The sequence below is a fragment of the Oryzias latipes genome, chromosome 13, assembly GCF_053564925.1.
Source record: "Oryzias latipes strain Hd-rR chromosome 13, Olatipes_Hd-rR_3.1".
Classification (NCBI taxonomy): domain Eukaryota; kingdom Metazoa; phylum Chordata; class Actinopteri; order Beloniformes; family Adrianichthyidae; genus Oryzias; species Oryzias latipes.
The window spans coordinates 6,069,473-6,092,073 of record NC_136249.1 but is presented as its reverse complement, the minus strand read 5'-3'; the positions used below and the strand labels follow the sequence as shown (position 1 = coordinate 6,092,073).

Here is a 22,601-nt window from a genome sequence, read left to right as displayed (position 1 = left end):
AATGAAGAGCAAACCTTCATTAGCCAAATGTTGCTCTTAATTTTACTCCTCCATCAGTAAATTTGGTCATATTTGGCACCTAGCGAGTTTTTAATTTTGGACCCCGCCTGCATTCTTATATCCTTGGAGTGTTTTCTACTTTCTACACTGGACGCTGATGTTTTATTTGATCTTTTGTCCATTTTCCACAACCTGGAATAGACTTTTCTGTCTGTCAAACACCCAGAGTCAAGATGAGATAAGAGAAACAAATTCACTTTGATGCAGACGTGTTTATTCTCCTTCCATTTTTCAGAAAATCCAGTAAACCCAATGAATTACATCCATTTTATGGATGAAAACTATTTTCTATTTGGAAGCAGCTGTTAGTTTGTTGCGGGATCTGTGGTCATAAGCGGTGTCTAAGCCCCTCCCCGCCTATGTACCTGTTCACCTGTCCACGTCCTCTGCAGCCAAGTTGGTTTGCCCCGCGCGTTAACCCCCCACCACCACCACCACCACAGACACACACACACACGTGTACGGGCTCCTCCAGTGTTCTTCGCAGAGTGCAAATACTGTAATTACAACAAGAACACACGACAGTAAGGGTGCCCTTGCGCACATTTCATTAACTTAGACGTGGAAATGAGCGGTTTTAGTCTAGAAAAACTGCGGAGGGGGGGCACATTTTTGGAGCGCTCGTGGCACGAGTCGTGCAGGAAGATTGTGCCCTAGCCACTGGCTTCACTAATATGGTTGAATTGTGTAAAACAAATCAACAAATCCGATGTTTAATCAATCCCAATCAAGCTTCTTTTCATTGAAAGAAGGGATAACACGTTTGCTTACCGACACCGTCGTCCATCATCATGTGCACATCCGGCTGGTCCACAGTTGAAGTTTCCCTCCCCCCGAAATTCCCGCTGTTGACTTCTTCCTCTTTTTTCCGACAGTACGTGGATTTATTGCGGTAGTTTGCGCATTCCCACTGGGGTTCGACATTTTACCAGACCGTGTGTTCATCTCTATGCCTTGAAATCCAACTTGCTACATGACTTGTGAGTGAAAAATGGGCGCATCTGTCTAGGTTGTCGCCGGCTGCAACTAATCAAAATGGGCCTACAACGGTGATTGACAAGTTGATAACCAGCCGATATGATGCAGGAGGCCGCATGACACCGCCCCTAGCCCATGAATACAAATATGATTGGTTTGTTTTATCCTCATTACACCGAATTATTATAGTTTACAATTCGAAGGTAATCTGGCGGGAGCTAGTCACTGAAACTCAGGAATAGTGGTGTTGCTCCCATTTTTTATGGTATGAACTCAAAGATGTGAAACTTTTTCCACATACACAAACTAACCAGTTCTCTGAAATATTGTTCACAAATCTAAATCTGTGATAGTGAGCACTTCTCCTTTGCCAAGACAACCCATCCCACCTCGCAGGTGTGCCATATCAAGATGCTGATTAGACAGCATGATTATTGCACAGGTGTGCCTTAGACTGGCCACAAGAAAAGGCCACTCTGAAATCTTCAGTTGTATCACACAGCACAATGCCACAGATGTCGCAAGTTTTGAGGGAGCGTGCAATTGGCATGCTGATAGCAGGAATGTCCACCAGAGCTGTTGCTAGGGAATTGAATGTCCATTTCTCCACAATAAGTCGTCTCCAAAGGCGTTTCCGAGAATTTGGCAGCACATCCAACCAGCCTCACAACCGCAGACCACGTGTAACCACACCAGCCCAAGACCTCCACATCCAGCATGTCCACCTGCAAGATCGTCTGAGACCAGCCACTCGGACAGCTGCTGAAACAATCGGTTTGCATAACCACAGAATTTCTGCACAAACTGTCAGAAACCGTCTCAGGGAAGCTCATCTGCATGCTCGTCGTCCTCATGGAGGTCTCGACCTCACTCCAGTTCGTCGTCGTAACCGACTTGAGTGGGCAAATGCTCACATGCAATGGCGTCTGGCACGTTGGAGAGGTGTTCTCTTCACGGATGAATCCCAGTTCACACTGTTCAGGGCAGATGGCAGACAGCGTGTGTGGCGTCGTGTGGGTGAGCGGTTTTCTGATGTCAATGTTGTGGATCGAGTAGCCCATGGTGGTGGTGGGATCATGGTATGGGCAGGCATATTTTATGGGCGAAGAACACAGGTGCATTTCATTGATGGCATTTTGAATGCATAGAGATACCCTGACGAGATCCTGGGGCCCATCGTTGTGCCGTACATCCAACAACATCACCTCATGTTGCAGCATGATAATGCATGGCCCCATGTTGCAAGGATCTGTACACAATTATTGGAAGCTGAAAACATCCCAGTTCTTGCATGGCCAGCATACTCACCGGACATGTCACCCATTGAGCATGTTTGGGATGCTCTGGATCGGCGTATACGACAGCGTGTTCCAGTTCCTGCCAATATCCAGCAACTTCGCCCAGCCATTGAAGAAGAGTGGAACAACATTCCACAGGCCACAATAGACAACCTGATCAACTCTATGCGAAGGAGATGTGTCGCACTTGATGAGGCAAATGGTGGTCACACCAGATACTGACTGGTTGTCTGAGTCCCCTGACCCCCTCAATAAAACAAAACTGAAGATTTCAGAGTGGCCTTTTCTTGAGGCCAGTCTAAGGCACACCTGTGCAATAATCATGCTGTCTAATCAGCATTTTGATATGGCACACCTGCGAGGTGGGATGGATTGTCTTGGCAAAGGAAAGTGCTCACTATCACAGATTTAGACAGATTTGTGAACAATATTTCAGAGAACTGGTTATTTTGTGTATGTGGAAAATGTTTCAAATATTTGAGTTCATACCATAAAAAATGGGAGCAATAACAAAAGCGTTGTGTTTATATTTTTGGTCAGTGTAAGAAGATGGATGAGATGCAAAAAATGCAAACACAAGATGAAATTCAGGGAATCACTCTGTGTGGATCACTATGCATGGTAAGTTTCTTTTTATTGAATAAATGACGACACACATTGATAATTTGTTAAAGAATTTCTTGTGAAAATTAAATCTATTTATTTGTGCTAATAAGAGTGCATCTAAACTCACGTTAAGATTAGGGTAAACATGCTGACTATTGGTCCTTCTTGCCAAATTTTTGACAATTAAAATAAACTTTTTTAACTCCTCAATTTATAACCATCTGCCTTCTGCCCCTGACATGAGGTAGTGAAGTTGATTTTCGGGATTCATCAACTGAGTCATCGTATCTATGGGCAACTACTGTCCCGATGACTCAGAGCGACTCAATAACTGTTTACTGATTTCAACACGGCGGCGCCCGTGTCAGGAAGCAATGGTGCACCTCGAGTCGTACATTGTTTTTACAGTCTATGAGTTAACGTCAATGTCAATCTCAGATCCAGACCACATCTTCCCAGCTCAGCCTGCCCTCACGAGCCCCACTCCTTTTTTTCTTTTTCTTTTGCATTTTTATGGTCTGAGCGTGGAGTCAGCAACTGCCCTGTTGTTACTGTTACCCTTTAATTTCTAGATACACACTACTATAAACTAAACAATGTACATGTATGTACATGATTACAACACGCTAAAAGGGGGTGCATATCTGCTATAAAAAATATCAACACTATTCACCCCCTAAAAATATACATTCCAACACAAACACACACACACCCTCACAAACACACATACATGCACACACATTTTGCAAGGAAGGTGGGACCTAGGACCATCTGTCCCCTACCCCTTCCCTGGTGGGGGGTACGGGGCCCTTGGCAACGGCGGCCGTGTGCCCGGGGTGCCGGTTTGTGGGGGGGGTGTCACATTACACCTGAGCCGAGGGTGTCCGTGTCCCTAGGGGGTGGGTTCTAGTTCTTGCCCCTGGGTGCTGGGCCCCGCCAAAACTCCGAGCCTGGTCGGGCCAAGTTCACAACACCCCTCGTGGGCCCCCTTTTTCCCCGGGATGCTCCCCCCCTGGGCGGGGGCGGCTGGCCCCTGCCTTGCTCCTCCCTGGACCATCCGTTGGCCGGGTGGGTGGCTGCCTGGAGTGCGGGGCGGGTCTCCCTTGGGGGGTCCTGGCTCGTACCTGGGGTTGGGGCGGGGGGATGCCCGTAACTCCTGGGTGGTGATAGGCTGCTCGTCTGGGGCTGTGGGCGCCCTTCTCGGGTGGGGCCCTGCGTTGGGCTCTCCCGGCGCGGCGGGGGGGCTTCTCTCCTGGTTGGGCTGGGGCGGCGCTCTCTTTCCCCCCGTGCCTCCCTGCTCTCTGGCTAGCAAGCAAGAGGCCAGTACATCGGGGGGCAGCAGCAGTTTGTCACAGTTGATGAGAGCCACTTTAGACTTAAAAGAAAGGCAAGCACTATTACGTAATAATGCAAATATACTAATTATCATTGAATGACAGATATTTTTTTGGTTTGATGAAGAACAATTTCTAATATTTCATGTTTTCAACAGTATGGACGGGGACGAATGGCTGGTGGGTGGAAGAGGATGAAGTGGGTGTTTGGGATGCTAGGTGTTAACCGGAGGGGGAGAAGACATGCTAAACCTATTCTTCGTTTGGTCGAGAGAAGAAGGAGAGATCTGGTGCCACTTATAGCTCACCATGTTAAAATAGGCTCTACAATAAAAATTGAGGAATGGCGGGCTTATCACAATGCTTTACCTCAGCTAGGTTACACTCATTTCACTGTCAATCACAGTGTGTCATATGTCGATGCCCAAACAGGTGCACATACTCAACACATAGAGAGAGCCTGGAGAACAGTTGAAGAAAATGTGTGGAGACTCAGGGGAAATCGTACAGAAGAGTTACTGTTAGACCATCTCAGAGTTATGGCATGAGTGGCTTGGCCGTCAGCATCGCAAAGGGCCGCTAGGACGGGTAATCCATGACATTGCTGTGATGTATGGACATTAAAAGATCTGTTTAACCAGTGTTCTGCTCAAAAAGTTCCTAAATTCTGTTTTATTCTGCTGATCTACCATGTGACGGCTCAGTATGTGTGGAAAAGGAATAAACAGTGTTCAACACTTCATTTGTGGTGTTTCTTTGGTCAAGTACGGTTCACAGAAAAAGCTATTAGTGAAAGAAGGTTGAGATAAAGCATCTGATATTTTGAATATTACATATTTTTATACCTTGAACTTGTTCCACCCATTTTGTTTTCATAAAGCGTCACTAGTAGATGGTTAACAAACTATTAACAACTGACCTGTAAAGGGTGAGTTAATATACCAGTTATCCGTTAGTTATTAGCTTGTAAATGTTATTTGGAGATTATAAAGTTGGAATTGATCCTCATTTCCAAATAACTGAGAAGGAGGAAGATTTGTTAAAAGATCTCCCTGAAAACCCTGTGGTCTAAAGGACCCACAGATTTAGGGTTAATTAAAGGCACTTTACCAGTTCAGATTGGACCAAGAACAGAATTTAGACCATGTGTTCGACAGTACCCTTTAAAACCAGATGCACAAGAAGGTATTAAACTAGTAATTAAAGATTTAATAGCTGCAGAAGTAATTATCAAGTGCAATAATTCACCATTTAACACTCCTGTATTTCCAGTGAAAGAACAGGCGCCCTCCACTTGTTGGAGGATGGTACAAGACTTACAAGTGGTAAACAATGCAGTTATTCTTTTTTTTTTTTTTTTTTAACCTTGTCCTGTCCAACAGCTGGGCAAACAGATGAGAGCTGAGGGCCTCTTGTGTTGGACATATTTTACTTTAACAAGAGGGGTTATTAATCTTCAGACAAACCAAAGGTATGTCTGAATAAACCCCTTTTGTAATTGAGGCCAAACTTTATTAATTTCAAACATGTTTGAAGATCTTTGGTGTTGGACCGGACGGAAAAAGAAAGAGGGGAAGAAGAGAGAGGGACGTTAGAGAGAGGGGGGGAAGGAGGGTGATAGTAGGAGGGGAAGGGGGATAAGACCATGAAGCAGCATAAAGCAACAAGTTTACTGGTTGTTAATCACCATGGTAAGGCTCAAATGCAGTACAAAAAGGGCGGAGCCTGTCCACACACACACCCAAGTGTCAAACACACCTGTTAGCTGCAAAAATGTCCATCTGTCGACATGTACACAAAACAGATAGTGCTCACACGCATACTTATGCCTTAAAACCAACTAGTGTGAAACATTTCAGTCATTCAGTCACGCAAACCGCCAGTGCAAAGGTGAGCCAACACCCGTGCTCAGGTGAGTGCTCATGTTCTTCTAAAATGGATGGTGGAATGTGTAAAGAAGGAGGGAGAGCGCCCAGCCATCCCCACCCCAAGACCCCCACCGCAGCAGCAGCGGCAGCCGGAATCCCCCCCACGCCACACGGAAACCGGCAGGGAACAACCGCCGCCCGGGCGACCAAGCCCGCCACCCAGGCCAGGGCCAGCAGGACCGCCGCAAGGCCCCCAGAGCCAGAGAGCAGGGAGGCACGGAGGGAAAGAGAGGGCCGCCCCAGCCCAACCAGGAGAACAGCCCCCCCGCCGCGCCGGGAGAACCCAATGCAGGGCCCCACCGGAGAGGGACGCCCACAGCCCCAGACGAGCACCCCACCACCACCCAGGAGTTCTGGGCATCCCCCCGCCCCAACCCCAGGTACGAGCCAGGACCCCCCAAGGGAGACCCGCTCCGCACTCCAGGCAGCCATCCGCCCGGCCCACGGTTGGTCCAGGGAGGAGCAAGGCAGGGGCCCGCCGCCCCCGCCCAGGAGGGGGGAACCCCGGGGAAAAAAGAGGGCCCACAAGGGGTGTTGTAAATATGGCCCGACCAGGCTCGGCCACAGTTGGAAATTTGGCGGGGCCCAGCGCTCAGGAGCAAGGACCAGAACCCACCCCCCAGGGACACCAACACCCCCGGCTCAGATGTAATGTGAACCCCCCCACCGCGCGGAGAGAGCACCGCCGGGCCCAGGAAGCCGGCACCCCGGGGACACGGCCGCCGTTGCAAAGGGGCCCGTACCCCCCACCAGGGAAGAAGCAGGGGACAGATGGTCCTAGGTCCCACCTTCCTTGCAAAATATGTGTGCGTGTATGTGTGTTTAAGAGGGTGTGTGTGTGCATGTGTGTGTGTTTATGTTGGGATGTATATATTGAGGGGGGAGGGGTGTGTGTACTAAGGGGGGTGCAGTTAAAATTGGCGGGTAGGGCACTAAGGGGACATCTCCTGATTACTCACAGTGATGTCCCCTCACCCCCCCCACCAAGGGGCCCTAAATGTCTAAGGTGCGGTTAAAATTGGCGGGTAGGGTGCTAGGAGGACATCTGCTGATTGCTGGCAGTGATGTCCAAGCACCCCCCCTACCAAGGGCCCTACATGTCTAAGGTGCAAATAAAACCGAAAGAGGGGGGGCCCACTCCATACGGCAACCATAGGAGGGGGGGCCACTGCCTAGTAAACCCCCCCCAAGGCTCATCGCAGGCTAAGCCCCCCACCCCCTCACCCTATTATGAGGTTATATGAGGAAGGGGGTAAGTTGGGGACAGCTGCAACAATGCAGTTATTCAAAGAGCACCCTGTGTGCCTGACCCCGTACATCCGTACATCCAACAACATCACCTGACTCCTTACGATCGGATGAAGCTGTCTTCACAGTGGTAGACATCAGTAATGCATTCTTTCCTGTGCCTGTCCACAAGGACAGCCAGTACTGGTTTGTGTTCACATATGACGGCCAAAGGTACACTTACACCAGACTACCGCAAGGTTAGTGCGAATGCCCTACTATTTATTCTCCAGTAATGATAGCGAGCATGGCAAAATTCCAACCTCCAGGGGGAAGTCAAAAACTAATTTATGTGGATGATGTTGTGATAGCATCACCAGACAAAAAAAAATTGTATGAAGGATTCAGTGGCACTGTTAAAACATTTAGCTGATGAAGGCCATAAAGTCAGTTATAAATAATTTACAGCTGTGCAGGGAACAGAAAAAATATCTTATAACTTGGTCATATTTAAGCGCAGCAGTATGCACAATTATGGAAGAACTTAAAACTGCAATTATGCAAGCACCAAAACCTCTAACGAAAAAGCAAATGATGTCATTTTTAGGCCTGACTAATTATCGCAGAAACTGGGTATCGAGTTATGCCGTAATAACGGTTTCCCTCCAAAAGTGAATGTATGAAGAAGATTTAAAAATGACTTCCCCTGTAAACTGGACGCAAGAAGCAGACATGGCCTTTTGTGACAAAACCTATCCAAACATTCGGACTAGAAATCAACGCAAATGATGCTCAGGGAAATCTTAGACCAAAACGTGGGAAGTTTCCAACTCCCTGATGTCCATTTCAAGTTATACACATGGACTTTATAGAATTAAACAAAAGTGAAGGAAAAATTCTGTCTGGTCATAATAGATTCATTCTTTAAATGGATTGAATTGTTCCCAACAAAACATCCTGGTGCAATAACAGTAGCCAGAGCATTATGCAAAGATATAATATCTCTGTATCGTGTACCTGGAAAAAAAAATGAAAAATTTATAGTGACAATGGGTCTCATTTTGTTAATGAAATCATAAAAAGGATAGGAACTATGTTTCACATTAACACAATAACAAAGAATTAATAATTTAATAATTAATAATATTAATAATTAATAATAATTAATAACATCAGCCCTTTAATTAAGTGCTTGGAGGAATTACAAATCTGGATGGCTCTTAATTTTCTCCACCTCAATGAGGAAAAGACAGAGGTGATTGTCTTTGGTCCCAGTGGCAACAGTGGGTCACACCCAATAGCTCTGGGCTCTCTCACTCAATCTGTTAAATCTACTGTCACAAACTGAGGAGTTAAGATGGACAATGGTTTTAATTTTGACCAGCAGATCAGTTCGGTGGTGAGATCCAGCTTCTTTCAATTAAGGCAGCTGGCTAAAGTCAAAGCGTTTTTATCAAGAAAGCACTTTGAGACAGTAATCCACGCCTTTGTTACAACTCGGCTAGATTACTGTAACTCTCTTTACTTTGGTGCCCCTCACTCATCCTTGTGCCGTCTCCAGCTGCTGCAGAACGCTGCTGCACGCTTGTTAACTGGAACGTGGAAGCGAGAGCATGTTACACCAGTTCGGGCTGCCTGTCCATTTTAGAGTTGGTTTTAAAATTCTTTTATTTGTTTTTAAGTCTTTAAATGGTCTTGCTCCACCCTACCTCTCTCAGCTGCTACATCTGCATTCGCCTTCCCGCTCACTTAGATCAGCTGATCAGCTGCTCCTGGATGTGCCAAGGACACGGCAGAAACTCAGAGGGGATGGAGCATTTGCCGTTGCTAGCCCCAGCTGGTGGAATGCACTCCCTATGTGGATTAGGAAGGCCTGTTTGTTGAATGATTTTAGATCCAAGTCAAAAACCCACTTTTCATCCCTGGTGTTTAACTCAGCGTGAGTTGATGGTTTTATTGGTTTTATTTATTTTATTTTATTTTTTTTAATTTATTGATTTTATGCTGTTTGTTTTAGTTTGTTGTTTTGTTTTATTCTGCGTTGTTAAGCCCTTTGGTCACCTCCTGCTGTTTTAAAAGCGCTTTATAAAGTTGACTTGACTTGACTTGACATTGACTTAAAGAATCCCTGTGCCTACCACCCGCAGAGTGCTGGGTTAGTAGAAAGAATGAATGGTACAATTAAGAATAGGCTGAAGAAATGTATTGATGAAACTGGACTCAGTGCCTAGATTTAGAAACTTAATTCTTTTACCTTTTTCTGTGTACGGTTGACGTTTTGGTTGCTAAAATGTCTAGTATTTATCCTCACAGATGGAGACCTAGCCATAAGCGAGAAGTGTGGCTGACAAAAACTGACCCTACTTACATAGATGCCATAGGGGTTCCTCGTGGAGTACCAGATGAATGTATATAAGTTCATCAGGTGGCTGCCAGCTGGGAATCTTCACTCTGTTGGTGGTGTACGACTGACAAAGGCGTGGACAGGATCTACAGCAACCAGACTACATCCACTACAACGTCCCAAAAATTAGGTAACTGGACAAGAAAAGGGTTTGAAGCTGTTCTGAACAGCTTTCTGTTACATATATAATGGCATTCCAGAACAGGACCACTCTCGACATGCTGAGGGCTGAAAAGGGTGGCATGTGCACCATGTTCAGTGAACAGTGTTGCACGTTCATTCCTAACACCGCTGCAGACGGCAGTCTGACCAAGGCCATAGAGGGCCTTCGCACTCTAAATGGTAAAATGAAGGACCATTCCGGTGTTGATACCATGTGGGACTCCTGGCTGGGTGTGTTTGGGAAGTACCACTCACTGGTTGCATCCGCTTTGGTGTCCAAGCAATATTTATGGCCATCTTGACCTTGTGTGGATGCTGTTGTATTCCTTGCCTGCGTTCTTTGTGCAATCGTCTCATCTCCACAGCTATTACACCTGAAGAGACCCAGCTGCGTCGCCTCTAAGTGTCCAACACACACCCTCCAAGTGTAAATGTGGTTGAGCTAGTAAACAGGGGGGAATTATGTTGGAATAATGTATATAGGTTCTCATATTTGCATCACCTATAGGTGATTTAATCATCAAGTGTGTGTCCGAATCCGTTTCACAGGAAGGTGGAGGTGACACCCTTGGTAGAAAATGTTTCTTTGCGTCTTTTTAGCATTTTCCTTAGAACCTTTGTCCAAACTGAATCGAAGGACGCTCCGAGTTAGTTTATCCGTGAGAAAAAGCTTTGCAGGGCAGTGAAAGGAGGGAGATGAAAAGACTGGAAGTATAGACATGTTGCAATTAATGTTTGATAGCGCTGCAGCTGTGTTTTTATCCATTTCCCCTCCTTAGAAGTCAGCGCACGTGTAACTTAGGGACAACCCAAAACAAATTAAAAGAGGCAGCAGAACATGCGCCAGAGTGGACAGAAATGGTTTACTGGTTAAATCTGTCTGCTCTCCTCGTAAAGGTACCTTGTTCTGTTTGTCTTTCCTTTTTGAACTTAAAACCAATTTCGCCATTTCAATACATCAATGCATTAAGATGTAAGAAACATTTATTGAAGAAGGCTGAAGGACACAGTCTGGTTGCTGGCGGCGTCGGACACAGTCTGGTTGCTGGCGGCGTCGGACACAGTCTGGTTGCTGGCGGCGTCGGACACAGTCTGGTTGCTGGCGGCGTCGGACACAGTCTGGTTGCTGGCGGCGTCGGACACAGTCTGGTTGCTGGCGGCGTCGGACACAGTCTGGTTGCTGGCGGCGTCGGACACAGTCTGGTTGCTGGCGGCGTCGGACACAGTCTGGTTGCTGGCGGCGTCGGACACAGTCTGGTTGCTGGCGGCGTCGGACACAGTCTGGTTGCTGGCGGCGTCGGACACAGTCTGGTTGCTGGCGGCGTCGGACACAGTCTGGTTGCTGGCGGCGTCGGACACAGTCTGGTTGCTGGCGGCGTCGGACACAGTCTGGTTGCTGGCGGCGTCGGACACAGTCTGGTTGCTGGCGGCGTCGGACACAGTCTGGTTGCTGGCGGCGTCGGACACAGTCTGGTTGCTGGCGGCGTCGGACACAGTCTGGTTGCTGGCGGCGTCGGACACAGTCTGGTTGCTGGCGGCGTCGGACACAGTCTGGTTGCTGGCGGCGTCGGACACAGTCTGGTTGCTGGCGGCGTCGGACACAGTCTGGTTGCTGGCGGCGTCGGACACAGTCTGGTTGCTGGCGGCGTCGGACACAGTCTGGTTGCTGGCGGCGTCGGACACAGTCTGGTTGCTGGCGGCGTCGGACACAGTCTGGTTGCTGGCGGCGTCGGACACAGTCTGGTTGCTGGCGGCGTCGGACACAGTCTGGTTGCTGGCGGCGTCGGACACAGTCTGGTTGCTGGCGGCGTCGGACACAGTCTGGTTGCTGGCGGCGTCGGACACAGTCTGGTTGCTGGCGGCGTCGGACACAGTCTGGTTGCTGGCGGCGTCGGACACAGTCTGGTTGCTGGCGGCGTCGGACACAGTCTGGTTGCTGGCGGCGTCGGACACAGTCTGGTTGCTGGCGGCGTCGGACACAGTCTGGTTGCTGGCGGCGTCGGACACAGTCTGGTTGCTGGCGGCGTCGGACACAGTCTGGTTGCTGGCGGCGTCGGACACAGTCTGGTTGCTGGCGGCGTCGGACACAGTCTGGTTGCTGGCGGCGTCGGACACAGTCTGGTTGCTGGCGGCGTCGGACACAGTCTGGTTGCTGGCGGCGTCGGACACAGTCTGGTTGCTGGCGGCGTCGGACACAGTCTGGTTGCTGGCGGCGTCGGACACAGTCTGGTTGCTGGCGGCGTCGGACACAGTCTGGTTGCTGGCGGCGTCGGACACAGTCTGGTTGCTGGCGGCGTCGGACACAGTCTGGTTGCTGGCGGCGTCGGACACAGTCTGGTTGCTGGCGGCGTCGGACACAGTCTGGTTGCTGGCGGCGTCGGACACAGTCTGGTTGCTGGCGGCGTCGGACACAGTCTGGTTGCTGGCGGCGTCGGACACAGTCTGGTTGCTGGCGGCGTCGGACACAGTCTGGTTGCTGGCGGCGTCGGACACAGTCTGGTTGCTGGCGGCGTCGGACACAGTCTGGTTGCTGGCGGCGTCGGACACAGTCTGGTTGCTGGCGGCGTCGGACACAGTCTGGTTGCTGGCGGCGTCGGACACAGTCTGGTCTTGACTTATCATTATATGAGCTTCCACCTCATTGGTTTCCAGTTGTACTAACAAAACAAATATTTACTTTAACATTTGCGTTTGTTATGGCGCTCATAGCCTTTTCAGAAAAGCCAAGCCACGTGTTCACCATATTGTAAATTTCTTTACAAATTCTCACCTTTAACCAGATTTTCCAACCTGGAATCCAGGGACTGTAGAAGATCAAAGCTGCTCTCTAAAGCCAAATCTTTAGGGGGAGGAAAAGAAAGTAGTAAACATCCACTCAGGATTTTTTTCTGGATACACTTTGCTAGCATCAAGTCTCACCAGCTCCTCTTCCAATATTTTTATGGTTTGCATCCTGGGTTTGTCTAGCAACTGGCAAGCTTAAACCTAAGGAGAAACACAGTTTTATAGGTTAAATGTTTGCTTTGATGGTTTATGTAAAACAAATTTCAATCGGCAGTAAATTCTCCTTCCAATAAAGCTACATACCATTGCTAAGGAAAACAGCCAAAACACAAAGGGCCACAAACGACTGAGCTCCCATCTTTTCAGACACGGAATGAGAAGCCAACAAACAAGAGGAGCTTAAAAAAGTTCCTCCTGCAGGAAACACAGCTGCTGTTCATAACAGCTGATTGTCTTTCTCCTCAGATCAGCTGGACTCACATTTTGATTGACGCACCTGTGATGAAACCTCAGTATTTATGGATTACCTCGTTAGTTCTTAGTTTTATTAAGTTAAGATAAAAGCTTGAAAATGTCACACTAAGTCAACAAAAATAAATAAATGTTCCTGTAATCTTTGTGTAAAAAGTTCACTCTGTTGAGGAATCAAACTGTTTACTTGAAGAAAATCAAGTCATTCGACAGTAAAATGCAATCTTCAGTATAATGGAGGACATCGAAGCTCCACAGAAATAGTGTTTGCAGAAAATTTGTTTTCCTTTTTTATAGACATTTTATATAGATTTTTAAATATTTTCTTATATAAATGTCAGGACTCGGTTTCAGGAACTTGGAGTTACAGTGTTGCATCTTTAGAGCAAGAGCAGATCTTTTCTGATCCGTGAGCAGACAAAGACAAACCTTCCTTCATTCCAAACTCCTTTCTCCTCAAAGACTAAATATCAATCTTTTATTCTCCTTAAACCATTACATGTTTGTTGGATGTTAGACAACTTCCTTTCATTACGAAGTTTACAATGAAGATAACATTTTCCATGTGAGCGCTCTCTAGTGGAGATTTAAAGTCATTACACATCGTGCCAGGATTTTCACATTTCATGACATAAAAAGTCCAGCTAAAACAGATCTGTACAACTTTGCAAAATCTGTTTATACACAATTGATTGTAAATTTGAAAATGTGGTTAAAATATCAAGAAAATGCAAACCAATTGAAAAAAAAGTTTTAATATAAGTTGCGCTAAAAGAGAATAACTTTGCAGAAGCTGATATCTGTCTGTTTAAGAGTTTCTTATGTTTCAAGTCCTGTCTGTCAGTTGAAGGCTGCTGTCCATGGTGCTGAGAGCTTCAGCACTTTTTAGGCAGCTTCTTCCCAAAAGTCTGAGTGTCTGGAGACTTTTGTCACGTATGTGGTAACTATGCTCCGAACGTACCTGTGAAACTTTGTTCCTATGGAACTCAAAACAAGAGAAGAAGCGACTGTCAAACTGCTCCGACTTTTCTCAAAAAAATTGCTCAATTGCAATGTATCATGGTCTATATTCACCAATCTAGTAAGCATCTATGCACTCTGGTTCTTCTCGGAAACATCTAGGGCACTCAATTCAGACAGCACTTCAAAATAGCCAACGTGCACAGGGCATAAAAGGCAGAAGAAGAGAGCAGTTGTGTTGTAAGAGCTAAAAAGAAACGTAACAATAAGTTAGCTGTGAGAGAGCTGTGAGAGATGGTGGTAATATTGTTAGCTCTTAAATGGGTTGAGGAGGTCAGACCAAGTAGGAGCTTCAGTTGGTCTGACTCATGTTCTTCAATGATCAATTTTGACAGTTGCCATTCAGGAAGTAGACCCGACATCTTAATTGATAGATATCCCACAAACTATAGACAACAAGTGAATAATAGCATATTTCTTATGTTTACCGGCCCATGTTGGTATTGAGGGAACAAGTTGGCAGATAAGAATGCAAAATTAACAACCATAAAGGATGATTCAGATTTACACATAGATCTGAGTAGGGCTAAAATTAAGAATTGACTTAAGAGAAAATGAATAGGCGTCTGGTAAGAGAGGTGAGAGAGGGAGAAGACAGGAAGTTGGTTTTCACCATGTGAGATGGAATGTGGGGAAAGAAATAGGAGGGAGGAGGTGGTCCTTTCTAGTTTACGACTTGGACACACAAGACTTAGTTACCACACAATTACTTAATTATAAAACGAGTAAGCGCTGTGGAACATGTAATATTGACATGTAAATATTATGTGACATACTAAAATTTTCATGGAATATTTATGATTTTTTTTTAAAACAAGCAAAGTTATGTATATGTGATTCCATCTTTAAGGGAGACACTTCTGATGGGGCAAATCTGGCCATGAGTAGGACATAAATAAACTTTATCAACATAATAAAGCCCTCGCCTCTCACTCCAGACCAGGTGGTGGCGGTAATGCGCCCTTCTGCTGTTTCCCAAAAGCCCAAAACTACACAAGAAGAAGAAGTTGCGTTGCCTTCAAACATGTTGCTCTGCGTCGTTGCAGGCGCAGTCTCCTTTTATTTGCTCATTTATTACGGAGTTTTCAGAGTCCAAAGATGCACAAGTTCAGTGAGGCTGAAAGGGAAGACGGTGATCGTCACAGGTAAAGGAAACTTCAAACTGCCCTGCGTTTGTGATTAGACATACAGAAACGGATGTTTCGTTTGATGTTTGGAGCCGACATGCGTTTGCATGTATGTTTTGGTAAAGTGTAGGCTAGCGTGATTGTGTAGTAGCCCTATTGGTTATACAGTGGATCTGCATACACGTTTTGATTTGCACATTTGTGTGTGTGGAGGTTTGTACGACAGTCGTGTTATAGCCTGTGCTTATTTGTGTTTGCGTGTGTAGATGATGATGTGTGTGATTGTGCAAGAAACGGTCCGACTGTAGACAGCTATTTATGACGTATTAGTGAAATTTAAAGTCCCACTGACTGAGTTCGGTAAACAAAGTTAGAAAGAGATTGACAGATTCGGACTTCCGGCCTAAATAGTTATTCTAATAAACATTCAAATGTGTCAGCAAGCATCTCAATCCTTTTGTATTAACCCAGAGAGTGAACTACAAATGCATTTCAAAATAAAAATAAAAAATCCAAATTGTTCTGCTCGAGTTGTGAATGCAGACATGCAGCGAGGCGGCTGCCAAGGGACCGTCAACAAAGTGCAACTTCTGTGAAACACCCATTCTGTAAAAATCCATAATCTTTTAAAAAGCGAATAAATGTCTACATTTACATGAACTGGTAATGAATAGCTGTCAGCATATTTATGCTACAAAAATATTTGGTAAGAAATCTATCATATTTTGTTGCATATATTTTTCACATTTTAATAGAGAAAGGAATCATGCTTAAGTGATCAATAGCTCTGAAAATACTTAAGCTACAGTCACCAAACTTTCCGTCCTGACTAATCGTGGCCTTTGTGTCTCACTACATGAGAGATTTGGTCAGAAATCCACTTTATTTTTAAGACTTTATCATTTAGAAATGAGGATCATATTTAGTGGAAGTCCACAATAGTTCTGAAGATGTTTATGTTATTGTCACCAAACTTTCTTTACGGACTATTTATTACTTTTCAATTTCTAGTAATTGCAACATAGAAAAAACATCATTCATTTAATTTAGTCCTGGAGTGTACTCAGAAGTAATCCTTTTGATGAAGTTACAAGTAAAGTTTGTTGACAGACACATTTTGAAACAGTAAAATATTTTGTTCTCTAAATATTATTTCACCAAATATGTCTTGTACTTACCTTTTTTCTGAGAAAAGAAAATGCACTTCATTGTTTTAAAATTTCCTGCAGATAATAAAACTAAAAAATTTTCAAATTGATCAAAGTTTAGCAGGGTCTGCCTTGACCTCTCTCATGTAGTCGGACAATAAAGTCATGCGAAGTCAACATAGGAAGTTTGGTGACTGTAGCTTCAGTATTTCCAGAGCCATTAAACATTTTTGACCAAACATGATTCATATTTCAATATGAAAAAAGACGGCCAAAAGCCGTTGTGGTGGATGTGGCAGTGCCAAGCGATGGAAACATCAGGAAGGAGGAACATGAGAAACTGGAGAAATACCAGGGACTCAGAGAAGAACTGGAGAAAGCCTGGAACGTGAAGGTGACAGTGGTGCCTGTGGTAATTGGAGCACTCGGGGCAGTAACCCCCAAGCTGGAGGAGTGGCTACAACAGATACCTGGAAAGACCTCAGACCTCTCAGTCCAGAAAAGCTCAGTGCTAGGAACAGCTAAGATACTGCAGGACCCTCAATTTCCCAGGTCTCTGGTAGAGGACCCGAGCTTGGAGGAGAAACCACCCGCGGAGGGTGAGAGGGGCGGTTTTTTATATAAACACACAGCTTGTTATGGCTTAGGTCAGTGTTTTTCAACTGGTGTGTCGTGGGAAATTACCAATTTTCACTGATCTAAAAACATATATCATCTCCAGAAAATCAGCTCCGTGTTTTTCCAAACAGGTCCTGATAAAACACTGAGTGGTTAGGAACATGAAAGATCATATTTTGATCTTGATTTGGAGCAGACAGCAGAGCTGTTCCTCTTGTTCCACTGTTCTTCATGATCATCATGACTGGAACCAGAAAAAGTTTTCCCCAGTATTTGCATTGGAAGATTATGTTGCCCAATGTGCTCCACATATCTTCCTTGTAATGAGGCAAACAGGTTTGAAATGAACTCTGACGGTCTAAGATGCTTTTTCTTTGAAAGAATGGAGTGCTTAACCAAATGAAACCAAAGTTAAACATGATAGTTTGGGTCTCGCGCTTTTTTTTCATTTCTTCAGGTTTGCCTTTTGTTTTGCTTTGATGCCATGTCAAACCCCCCAGTAACACACCACTCCACAATGGGAACATACCCATGTAGGTCCTGAAAAGGGTGTCACTGATTCCAGGGCAGAAGTACTTGTTTTTATGGCAACTGCATCATCCGAGAGGAAGTCACAGTTTGCTTTGTCCCGTCTGACTTGTAACGGGTGACTTTCCAAAGAGGGTTGCTGTGGTTTTCTTTGTGCTGTTGTCTTACTCTCCCATCACAGTTTCACCTTCCTCAAATGTCTTGTCCTGGATTTGCAAAACACACCTGTCCAGATACACTTTGCTTTCTTTTACCACATTTGCACACTGTTTGGCATCAAAAAGGATACACATGTGATAGAAGGCTAAAAGGGCAGAGTGGATGTTGATGCAGTTGATTAGGTCAGTGTTTTTCAACCTTTTTTGAGCCACGGCACACTTTAACCTTACAAAAAATCCCGCGGCACACCAACATCCAAAACTTAAAAAAAAAAAGAGAAACTCAGTCTGTATTGATCTACAGCCCATCCCTCCACAATCTCACATGCATTTTTGAGATAATTCTTGCAGAAAAAGCTGGAAGCTGCAGCTGTTTTTTTCTAAAAGATGCAATAAAAGATAAGTTAGAAGATTCAAAAACAGTTTGATGTATGTTCGTTGGTTTCAAGACGTTTAACAACAGATCTCCTTGTGTGTCACTCTCACAACCCAATGCATCATGGGAGATGTAGTGCATAAAACGGCCGGAGATCGTTTCTCTGAGCTTCAGTGTTTTGTTCACTTGTTCCACGGTCTGATACCGGATTCTTTGGAAAGTTACATCGCTAAAGACGAGCTTTAGCTGCTATTTTTGTTAGAACTGAGCGACTTTACGAGCTAAATCGGGACAAGGAAGTGAAGACTTTAAGCACTTCTGATTGGTCAGACTGATGACATGTGATTAAGCTCCCCAAGAATGATTGGTGGAGACAGTTAAAGGGGCGGGACTTTTCCAAAATACAGCCGAAGCTGCAGCTGAATCGCGGTACTGTACCGTTATTCTTATCAAAATGTCTTTAATAAAATAAAACAAACGCAAAGAAAAAGTATTTTACGATCTTTTATATTCTTAACTCCTCAGTGTTTTATCAGGGCCTGTTTGGATGAACAGAGAGCTGAAATCCTGGAGATGGGAAATGTTTTTAGATCAGTGAATGAGGGCAATTTCCCGCGGCACACACACTAGGCACACTGGTTGAAAAACACTGGATTAGGTGTTGCATACTCTTATGGATTTCTCTGCGCTTTTTTGCCCAAACACTTGTGACACAGCATTCAAAATATGAGCAGAGCAAAGATGCAGCACAGTAAAGTTGGGAATCTGATTATTTTGCCCAGACACCATTTCATATGCCCTGGCAAGGTACACTGAAATATTTTCCTTGTTGAAGGAAAGAAGGATGCAATTGATGAGAACCCAGCTGTGTTCTGTCTCAATGTGTGCTTTATGTTTTTTGGTTGTGTAGGACAACTTTCTCTTGAATTCCATGAGTCAGTGGGTTATAGATGGAATAGAATTGCTGTTGGAGATCATTTCTGTGACAGGCAGCGGAGGTTTATTTTTTTCCCATCCCTGGCAAAACTAGAGCATAGTACAGGACTCTTTTTCTTTTGGTCAGATATTTTTGTACCACACCACCTGTAGCACCAAGGTAGAGGCTGACAGGAGCTGGTCTCCTCAGATGTTCGACTAAAATCTTTATTCCTGTATCTGTGTGTAGGTGAACAGCAAAAGGATCAATCTGGAGGTGTTGAAAATAACCTTCGGATAACCTTTCATCCCTCTTTGTGTTAACATTAATTCAAGCAACATGTCGTTGTGTAGCCGTGCACTCTTCCTTACTTCGGAGGATATTTTTTCCCAACACATCTTTGGTAAGGATTCGAGTTATGTTGCCAGCCAGGATTTCCTCATCCTGCGTCTTCCTCGGCATGGAGTAAAAGTAACTGCTGACACCACTTCTTACAGCTTTGGCAATCTTTCCTTTTCTGAGATATTTGGCTGGTCTAAATTTTTTGTTATCTTCTTGGTGTGTAATGTCACCAAAGCGCCTAACAACAAAATATATTTTTTTATCCTATTGTTTGGGCTTGTTTTTTTTGGAAAAAAAAATGTATCAAATGTACATCTTGCTGAGGCACGAAAGAATAGAGGACTTTTTTTCTGGATGTCATCTCTCTTTACATGTTGATATTTGAAGGCAAGCACACAAGGATTTCTTTTCAAAAGTGTCTGATTATAGAATGTCAGTCGACGGAGAACGTAGTTTTTTCTGCCCATCCTTGGGTTTTATCTTCTTCCACTGTTTTTGTGTTATCATAATTTTGAATGTTTTTGGTGCTTCAGTGCAGTTTTGGAGAGCACTTTTAGGATGATGAACACCTGTTTTTGACTTTTTTCCCCTTCATGTTGACATGTATACTTTTGGAGAATGGCTTTTGTGTCTTTTGGCCTACAGTCATTCTGTCTTTGTCATTTGTGTCATCTTTGGAATCATGAAATGATTGTTGAGACAGATTGAGTCTTCAGCACTGGTCTTGTCCTGTTCACTTGTTTCTATCTCTTCTACACAGGAAAGCTGTTGTAGATCACTGCTGTCAGTGTCTGCAACACGGTCATTGCTTATTTTCTCCATGTGGTCTGCTGTTGCTTTTTTTCCCCTTTTCTTTTTTAAAGCTTTTGTTTTTAGATTCTGAAGTACTTGCTGAACCGACATGCCTGCTCTAGATCTCTTGCCTGGCAGCTCTAGAATCGGCGTCCTTCTACCAATATACATATCTATCTATCTCTCTCTCTGTCTATCTGTCTCTGTCTCTCTCTCTCTCTCTCTCCATACACATACACTGTCTTTTCTTGGACACGTCTGAACCATCTCGGTCTCTTTGAACAGTAAACTTGCTTGTAACGTTCAAGGAGATTTACTTTACTAAAGTAAATCATCTTTATTAAGTAACTAAACTGTGTTTTAATTTATTAGAAGAGTAAAAAATCTTTATTAGACTGAATACACATCATGCAGTAATGAGTCTACAGTCCAATGAAATATTTTAATTTATGCAGAAATTTAAAGCTGGGGAGAAGCTTTCTATGGTCACCATGTCAATAACAGCAACAAAAAAAAGAACGCGCCAAATTATTACACTATTTTACATGGAAATAGCTCTTGTGTTTTTTTTAGTAATATGTTATGTTAATTGCAGAGAGGAAGTCGCAACACCTTTAAAACCTAAGATAAAAGCAACATCTGGGTTTTTTTTGTTTTGGGAACCCTTTTCTAAGTAACTCCTTTATCTATTTCTAGTCAGTCTTTGCTGTACTTTTGGTTCACACCATCAATGAAATATTCTATCACAAATAAGTAGTTTCTGTTTTCTTTAGAACACGAGGACAGCTGTGTCAGTCAGCTGCAGTCTAAACCAGCTCAACATAGGCACATTTTTTAAGAAAATAAAGTTGCATAAAAGTAATTCATAAATGTTCAGAACACATTTTTTGTTGTCATTGTTTCCTAATTCGGCCTCCAGGTGATGCATTTATATATGAAATCATGTGTTGTATGTGTGCTCCATGAAAAGTTGTCTGACATTACAGGGCTCGACATAGCCATTTGTCCGCTGGCCCGGTCCTGTTTTTCGAGCAGTGCGGACCACAAGACTTTACTTTTCACTTGTCCGCTCGGGCCACTAAAATATCTAACGGTTTATATATTCTTCACCTTTTTCAATAAAGTAAATTTTGCGAAAACGTGTAGATTTACCTCGTCTTCATAATTTGGTTTTTCTGCTAGTCCTGTGTTCAGACTTCAAGGGTTTCTATGGGAAACCTTTGATCACTTCTCCTTCTCTCCCGCCTGCGCGCGCGCGGCTTTCACTGCAGAGCACCACGCGGCACGCGCTCACTACTTTTTTTTTTCAAACTTTATTGAATGTAACAATTCAATACATAACAATGTTAAACAGCAACAACGAAGGCACAAGCCAGTGGGTTATTACAACATTTGATTATAAATCCGACACCGTCACTGAAGAGAGACTGGAGCATGTCAGAGATGTGGAAGACATGGCAGGAATAGATAGGAATATGTTGGATGGAGTAGTGGGTATAATTAGTAGTATGGACAGCAAGATATTTAATGAATGCATTGAAGATGAAACTGTATCCACTAAGCTTTAAGCTGAATGTCAAAGAATTAAAGGCAACTCCAAATACCTGAATCTCAGACTCAAATGCAGTAGAATGTTAAACTACTTAATTTTGTTTTTCTTTACAACACTGTAAGCAGTAAGTATTTCTAGTTAGCTGAATGATCTCAGTTAGACCTGCACAATATGAGGAAAACTCGCGATATACGATATCAGAGATTAAAATTGCGATAGCGATATAATTTGCGGTATATAAACAAACAGCAAAATAACCAAATAACCATTCCCAGTTTAAAAATTATACTCCAAATGACCCACGTTGACATAGGTTACAAACATCTAACATAACGGTGCTCCATCTGATTGGTCAACAATGTGAAGGCGTCCATCCGATTGGTCAAATGCATTAAGGGATTTATTTGATTCGTTAAATGGTTCAAGCTGCCATTAGATTGTTTTAACACATTTAAGGTTTATGATTTATTGTGATATTTGCCGTTAGAAGCACCATGAAAACTTCTGAACTAGTGTTACCTACTACACTGCAGTGCTCTCTTCAAAACATCTGAAACAGACTAGAGCAGATTTAAGTTTGATATGGTCTATTTTCAGTCATTGAAAAGTGTAGAAATAAGTGATGTCACCAGAATGCACCAAATTGTACCATAATAAAAGTTTCCGGGGGGGCATGCCCCCAGACCCCCCTAAAGTTGCAAGCACCTGCGGAGCGGCGGGTCCCGCTATGCGCGGTGTCGGGCCAGTAACTTTCAGGCAGGGCCAGTAAGTT

General features: G+C 44.3%; 2 protein-coding genes and 1 pseudogene across 3 annotated transcripts in view; 1 reads left to right on the top strand and 2 right to left on the bottom strand.

Moving 5' to 3' along the window:
- LOC144981432 (uncharacterized) overlaps positions 1-13,265 on the bottom strand; it is a 53,442-nt gene extending 40,177 nt beyond the window's left edge. Inside the window, exon 1 of the mRNA XM_078929470.1 lies at positions 13,085-13,265. Coding sequence (XP_078785596.1) covers positions 13,085-13,139 — 55 coding nt within the window. The 5' untranslated portion in view covers positions 13,140-13,265. The remainder of the gene's footprint in view (positions 1-13,084) is intronic.
- The window catches only part of LOC101159213 (dehydrogenase/reductase SDR family member 13), a 336,613-nt gene that overhangs the window by 309,866 nt on the left and 4,146 nt on the right, over positions 1-22,601 (top strand). Inside the window, exon 2 of one of the 2 annotated variants that reach the window (XM_078929471.1) lies at positions 15,298-15,417. In XM_078929471.1, the coding sequence (XP_078785597.1) occupies positions 15,298-15,417 (120 nt within the window). Of the gene's footprint in view, positions 1-15,212; positions 15,418-22,601 lie in introns of those variants that run through there. The other variant, XM_004075936.5, reaches the window with a different exon arrangement.
- LOC144981498 (uncharacterized) lies at positions 18,882-19,605 on the bottom strand (annotated as a pseudogene).